At 39.2% G+C, this 7101-nt stretch overlaps 1 protein-coding gene across 2 annotated transcripts in view; it reads right to left on the minus strand.

Annotated features, from left to right (window-relative positions):
- Positions 1-3628, minus strand: part of LOC121575148 (growth/differentiation factor 11-like) — a 43782-nt gene extending 40154 nt beyond the window's left edge. For both annotated transcript variants that reach the window (XM_041888046.1, XM_041888045.1), the window contains exon 1: positions 2906-3628. In XM_041888046.1, coding sequence (XP_041743980.1) covers positions 2906-3320 — 415 coding nt within the window. In that variant the 5' untranslated portion in view covers positions 3321-3628. The remainder of the gene's footprint in view (positions 1-2905) is intronic.
- Positions 3629-7101: the final 3473 nt, after the last annotated feature.

Below are 7101 nucleotides of genomic sequence, written 5' to 3' on the forward strand. Positions count from 1 at the left end.
CAGACTATTTTCTCTGCTGCCGCACGGCAAGAGGTACCGGTGCATCAAGTCTGACACCAACAGGCTCTTGAACAGCTTCTATCCCCAAGGAATACGACTGATTAATAGCTAACAAAATAGCTACATGGACCGAGTTTACCTTGCATCTTTATTTTACATTTGAGTCATTTAGCAGACGCTCTTATCCAGAGCGACTTACAGTTAGTGAGTGCATACATTTTTCATACTGGCCCCCCGTTGGAATCGAACCCACAACCCTGGCGTTGCAAGCGCCATGCTCTACCAACTGAGCTACAGGAGGCTACATCTACTTTTTATTTCAGTATTTGCACTGTCTCTATGCACATTCACAGGGCCCTATACACACATAAACACTCACTCCATTATTTTCTCACTCACACATAATATGCACATACATTTATACTGACTCTACACACCCGCACACCCACTCACATGTAAGCTGCTGCTACTCTGTTTATCTTATATCCTGTTGCCTAGTCACCTTACCCCTATACATATCTACCTCCATCACTCCAGTATCCCTGCATGTAAATATGGTCTTGGAACAGACTTTTTCAATATTTCCTGTATATAGTATGCTTACTTATTTACTTACTTCATTGTGGATTGCATACTTTCTTATTCTTATTTCTCGTGTGCTTTTTTCTAGTAATACATTGTTATTGATTATTGTATTGTTGGGTTTTGAGTTTGCAAGAAAGGCATTTCACTGTACTTATGCATGTGACATTAAAACTTGAAACATTCTATTGCACACAGAGTGAATCCATGCAACCTATGCAACAAGGCACATATTTAGGCTTGCCATATCAAATGGGTTGAATATTTATTGACTCAAGACATTTCAGCTTTACATTTTAAAAATTACAAAAAACATAATTCCACTTTGACACTATTGGGTATTGTGTGTAGGCCAGTGACAAAAAAATGTCAATTTAATCCATTTTAAAATCAGGCTGTAACACAACAAAATGTGGAAAAAATAAAGGGCCCGAATACTTCCTGAAGGCACCGTTTGTTATGAATTGCAATTCGTATAATATGTTACGAATTTTCTAAATGTATGAAATGTTACAAATTACAATGTGTTGTGGCTAACGTTAGCTAAGCTAGGGGTTAGGGTTAAGGTTAAGGTTAAGGGTAGGGTTAGCTATCGTGCTAAGAAATGCAAAGTTGCTAATTAGCTAAAATGCTAAAGTTGTCCATGATGAGATTTGAACACGCAACCTATGGATTGCTAGACATTCACGTTACTGTCTTATGTAACCATACCAAACCTAACATATCATACTAATTTGGAGATTCCGGATTTATTTTTACTATGTTACATCTAGTATATGAGACCATGCTGATATGACAATCGAAGGAGAAGTTAAGGGAACACAAACCTATCTTTGTTCCCTCTTGGGAAAAATACGGATTATTTGCATGGTTTTTCGTTCGCCTTGTGCGGAATACATTATGTGTGTAAATGTTGTTGAACCCCGGCGATTCGCCGCTAAAAGGTCACACACTCCCCTCGACCCCAACTGTTTCTCTGGCTTTGTGTCCTCACAGGGAAAAAACGAGCTGTGCCTATAAACTTCGCATTTAAAAGACAAGTGCGGTCGAGGGGGACTGATGCATGGGGGAAACAATAGCAGCTTTTTTGGACACACTTTTTCTCACTGCGATGAACAGCAGGGAATCCGGTAGAGCCCTCTTATAAAGAACCATAGAGCACAGCTGCTGGGCTCTATAATTTTAGGGAATGTTGGTGTTTTTTTCTCAGTAATAATACGCAATACCTTCCTGTCCACATTGGAAAACGTTATTTTATACTTGTTTATAGTTCATATTAGGCCTAAACTGTCCCTCTGCTATTGAAACCATATCATATTGTAGGCTATATTTTGACATACAAATGCAAGATAGGTAAAATAAGGGATAATGTGCAAAGGCTCGGCGCAATACATCAACCTCCCAAATGCTACATTATCATTATTGATTTATGCACTCCAAACAGACATTTGCATAGCATTCAAAGGACTGTCATGCGGCTAATGAAAGTCAAATCACAAAACATGACTGAACAACCGGAAATTGCAAATGATCAGTGACCTAATTTGCAAGAAAACCTAAACAACGATTTTAAAACTGCTATGTATAGGAACATGATACAGAGTTACTTAAAAGTATGTCACATGAAGTCTGGCCCTGAAATGATACGAAAACTAAGAAAATATGCTATCATTTGGGGTAGACTATAGACTTCCGCGGACACACCCCATATGCGACCTAGGCTAAATCCGCGCACGAGCTGTCAGTGCTGGCACTCTAGCCTATAGCACAGCTGTAGCCTAGAAGTCCATCCTCGAAAAAAATCCCCTCTCTTCATGCAGGCCTACATAGAAAGACTGAACAAAATAGTTGCATTTATGCGTCACATGAATAATAATAATATTAATAATAATAGCCCAATAATAATCATAATAATAATGGCTTGACCTACTCCAAGTGAATTACTCTGGTGACCTGTCATATAGTGATGAAGCTCTTTATTGACTTAGTGATTTATCAAGTTCACACTTCATCCATACGGATATTTTTGACAGCCGTAGCAAACAGCTGACCCTGCATCATTTGTCATATTTAAACGGTTCTGTATGTGGACTGTCATATTTTCCTTGAGTAAAAAGATGGTCACAAAATCATCCGAAGTAGGCCTACTGATGTTCAGATGTCCAAGGTGCCAATGTTATCACCAGGATATCCTCTGTCCAAGCATGCCAATAATAATCACAATCACCACACATTTGACAGCGACTTGCGGCTCACTCCCAGTATTGGTTTACGAAGTAATTAATCATTTTCAGCAGCTATGGGACAAAGTTGCATTACTCACGCTCCGAGGCCATAGTGATGACGGACTCCGTAGTGGCGTGATATTCGTCCTCCTCCATAAACTCATCCTGGGAGGACGCGTCTCCCTGGAAATCGTGATGGTCCAGAAGCTGCTGGAGTGGGGGTGCCTTGGGGAGCAGCTGGTTCACTACCTCCCTACTAATGTTAGGAGCCTGCTTGAGCCGCAGCTTGCTCAGGATCTGAGATTTGATGGTCTCCAGCCTCAGGACTTTACTTTGCTCTCGCCAAACGCATGCGGAACATCCATGAGCGCCCACTTCTTCATCGAGGAGCGAAAGCCCGTCGTCCGTGGGAATCTCGCTCGTTGGTGGCAAAAAAACGTTAGGCTCGTCACTCCCGGACAGTCCCAGACAAATATAAACCATCAAACACAGCAAAAAGTTATACCTCGGCATGATGATGACTGGTCAGGCTATATAACTTTCTGCTCGCGTTATCCCTTTCTCTACCCTCTCTGAAATGTTGCTTGTCACAACCTGTTTCCTTACCTTGCAAAGGTACCAATGATATGCAACTACTCCAATAGAGTCGCCTCTTAAAACGATTTTATTGTAGGACAGTAATAAACGTAGGAAGGTGCGTCCTAGTGGGTTTTCTCTGTACTTTAGCCTATCTATCGATTTTACGCATAATCCGTTTTCATGCTATAGTTGTTTTGGTTGCCTTATCTGATAACAATTAAGTCCATAGGTGCGAATGTTAAGATGTGTCATTGAAAAGTGTGCAAGTACCTCCTAAAAGGGCTCGTTATATATCTCTGCTGCTCCGTGTCGTAATCTGTCTCCATTGGCTAAGATTCCAACAAAAGGCTTTTAGGTCTGTCACCAAGTCAAGAAAAAGAGGGAGCTAGAGGGAGCAAGGGAGAATGAACTGGAGAGTAGTTTGTCCAGTTCGCATTTTATTACTGTATTGAGATAAGGTTTCAAACCTGGAAGAGGCTATTTCAAGTCATTACATGTCATTAGTGGTATGATTTGTTTTCTTCTTTATGTTAAGAAACTAGTGTTGGTAAGCAGTGAATGGAAATTTCAACCACGACTTATCCTCCCCTTCTCTTCTCTCACTTTTAATATGCCCCTATTATATATATTGAACAAAAATATAAACGCAACATGTTTCATTAGATGAAATAAAATATTCCAAAAAATTGTAATATGCACAAAAAGCTTATTTCTCTCAAATTTAGTGCCGATTTGTTTTTACGTAACTGTTAGTGAGCATTTTTCCTTTGCCAAGATAATCCATCCACCTGACAGGTGTGGCATATCAAGAAGCCGATTAAACAGCATGATCATTGCACAGGTGCACCTTGTGTTGGGGACAATAAAAGGCCACTTTAAAATGTGCAGTTTTGTCACACAACACAATGCCACATATATCTCAAGTTTTGAGGGAACGTGCAATTGGCATTCTGACAGCAGGAATGTCCACCAGAGCTGTTGCAAGAGAAGTGACTGTTCATTTCTCTACCATAAGCCACCTCCAACGTCATTTTAAAGAATTTGGCAGTATGTCCAACCGGCCTCACAACCGCAGACCATGTGTAACTACGCCAGCCCAGGACCGCCACATCCGGCTTCTTCACCTGCCGGATTGTCTGAGACCAGCCATCCGGTCAGCTGATGAAACTGAGGAGTATTTCTGTCTGTAATAAAGCCCTTTTGTGGGGAAAAGGTTATTCTGATTGGCTGGGCCTGGCTCCCCAGTGGGTGGGCATGGCTCCCAAGTGGGTGGGCCTATGCCCACCCAGGCCCACCAATGGCTGCAACCCTGCCCAGTCATGTGAAATCCATAGATTAGTGCCTAATTTATTTATTTCAATTGACTGATTTCCTTGTACGAACTGTAACTCAGAAAAATTGTTGAAATTGTTGCATGTTGCTGTTATATTTTTGTTCAGTAATATTATTTGTAAAAGGAGTCAAATACATTGATACGTTGAACCTGGCCTGCCCCTGTAGAATTGTGAAACTTTCAAACTTGACTCATGAGTGACAGGTTGTCCTAAATGGCATTGGGATAGCATCTTTGGAATTTAAGAAGTATTACGTCGACAACAGTGACGCTCATTTTGTGTTAGACTACCTCAAGACTTTTAATGCAGTGTTTTTACATCAAGATGTGCAAATGCAGCATAACTTATAATATAGACTGACAAACATGTAGGCCCTGATGTTAAAATCATGCATTCCATAAAAGAGTGGGATATGACAACAAAATAAAACAATGGAGCAAATGCGTCAATTTTCAATTGCACCTAACACTTGATTTAAATATATCTATATTTACATTCCATGAGGGCAACATAACTTTTTCTAAACGTGATTTGAAGCTTTACATAATACGTTAACAAAGTCTTCTATTACATAAAGGCATATGGGAGTAATATGCCCTTAGTTTTTTATTTATTGAGATAACCCGGGTAACATCTTTTGTGAAATGATCAAGTAATGTTGGTCAGGCAATTCGTGATCTATCACTGACTTTTTAAAATGTTTTATAAAGATTTGCTGTCATAACTTACCATATTTGTTCATTATGACAATCTATGATTGTTTCAACCATTATGTGCATGGTCAGTGCATTAGTAACAACTGTTAGATTTCAATACAGTAGCTCAATTTGAGTGACAAATGCCTGTTGGTAATTTTTTGTCTTTCTAAACAATATTCCAAACTAGCAATGAATCAATTAACCAATAAACGAACCACATCAATCAATTAGTCAATCAATCAACCAATCAATCAATCCATATACTTTATGCATCATTATTTTTAAATGAATCCCTTTTATTATTTCTAATCTCCTCATCTCCTCAATGAACATTAAAGTTATATTGTTACTCAAGCCTGGAATACACAATTGATTATTAACACTTTAGTGAGGCCTCTACAAATGTGAAGCCACACAATTGAACCCCTACAGTAGGCCAACTACAATTAACTTGTAAATTAAGTTCATTACCTCTGCCTGCCATAAAATAATTCCAGCTAATACATGCTAAATATTCTGAATCAATGTAATTACTTATTTTGTGATTATCTCTGGCTAATTCCTAATGGTAAATATTGCACCAATTATGGTATTGACTTGTCCATCAGTTGAGTAGCCTACAATGTAGTGTAGTACAGAACTAGCTTACTACTGTCACCTACTGGCTGAATATACAGTTTCAGTTAAACAACGTAGATTCAGAAGTTAGTAAGATTCCATATGCATTTCTTGTCCTTGGTAGAGCACATCTGCCAGTAGTCTCCTTTAGAATTTTGGATTTCTGACACTTTAAAGAATTCTACACAATAGCTACTTGGTACTTAATGGTGCCTAGTGGCGCTTGTTTGAATGAATCCTAAAGATATCAACAAGTAATTGATAGGTTAATACTGTGTAATTACCATTTTACAATGTACCTTCTAAGTAAATAAATGGTATTTTCTGTATCCTGAAATAAAGTGCTGCCCATTTTTTTTTCCTCAAAACGGTATTTAGTAATGTCCAAATGTGTTTATTGGTTTGCATGTGAAAGTAGTAAGGAGTCTGCGTGCCACTGTAGTATGTACATTATGTCACACTTTGAAACCACTGACCCTTTCCTTGTTTCTGTTGCTCGAAGGTGCCAACTCAGCACGAATGCGCATGTGCCAATTGAAGCTCAGAGTACATAGGGTAATCACATTTTAGAGCAACCAAATGAGGAAACGGTCGGTGGTTGTATTTGATGAAAGTTTTATTATAAAGTATGAAAAATGTATGCACTCACTAACTGTAAGTCGCTCTGGATAAGAGCGTCTGCTAAATGACTAAAATGTAAATAAAGTATGGATTTCAGCAAACAAATACAGGCCCAACTTAACACAGGACAAACATAGGTACACGGTAAGGGTTTAAGATTTTACATTTTTACAAGTATCGAATGACAGCGACTCCGAGCTCCAGTCTGCCCACACTTGTTGCCGCTCAATTCCCTTGTACTTGTACGTGGATGGACCATAACAGTTTAACAGATGCGCTCTCCCTGGAACCACAGTAGGCCAAGGCCTAAACCCTGTTTTGGCTGTAAACCCCTCAATCAATAGGCAACACTAATGTCAATGAGAGAAGCAACAGCTGCAAAGTGCTTAGCATATGCCGAAAATGTCCATAGAGCATAGGCAATAAACAAATTATGACTGAACC

The sequence above is a fragment of the Coregonus clupeaformis genome, chromosome 10 (genome assembly GCF_020615455.1).
Source record: "Coregonus clupeaformis isolate EN_2021a chromosome 10, ASM2061545v1, whole genome shotgun sequence".
In the NCBI taxonomy this organism is placed as follows: domain Eukaryota; kingdom Metazoa; phylum Chordata; class Actinopteri; order Salmoniformes; family Salmonidae; genus Coregonus; species Coregonus clupeaformis.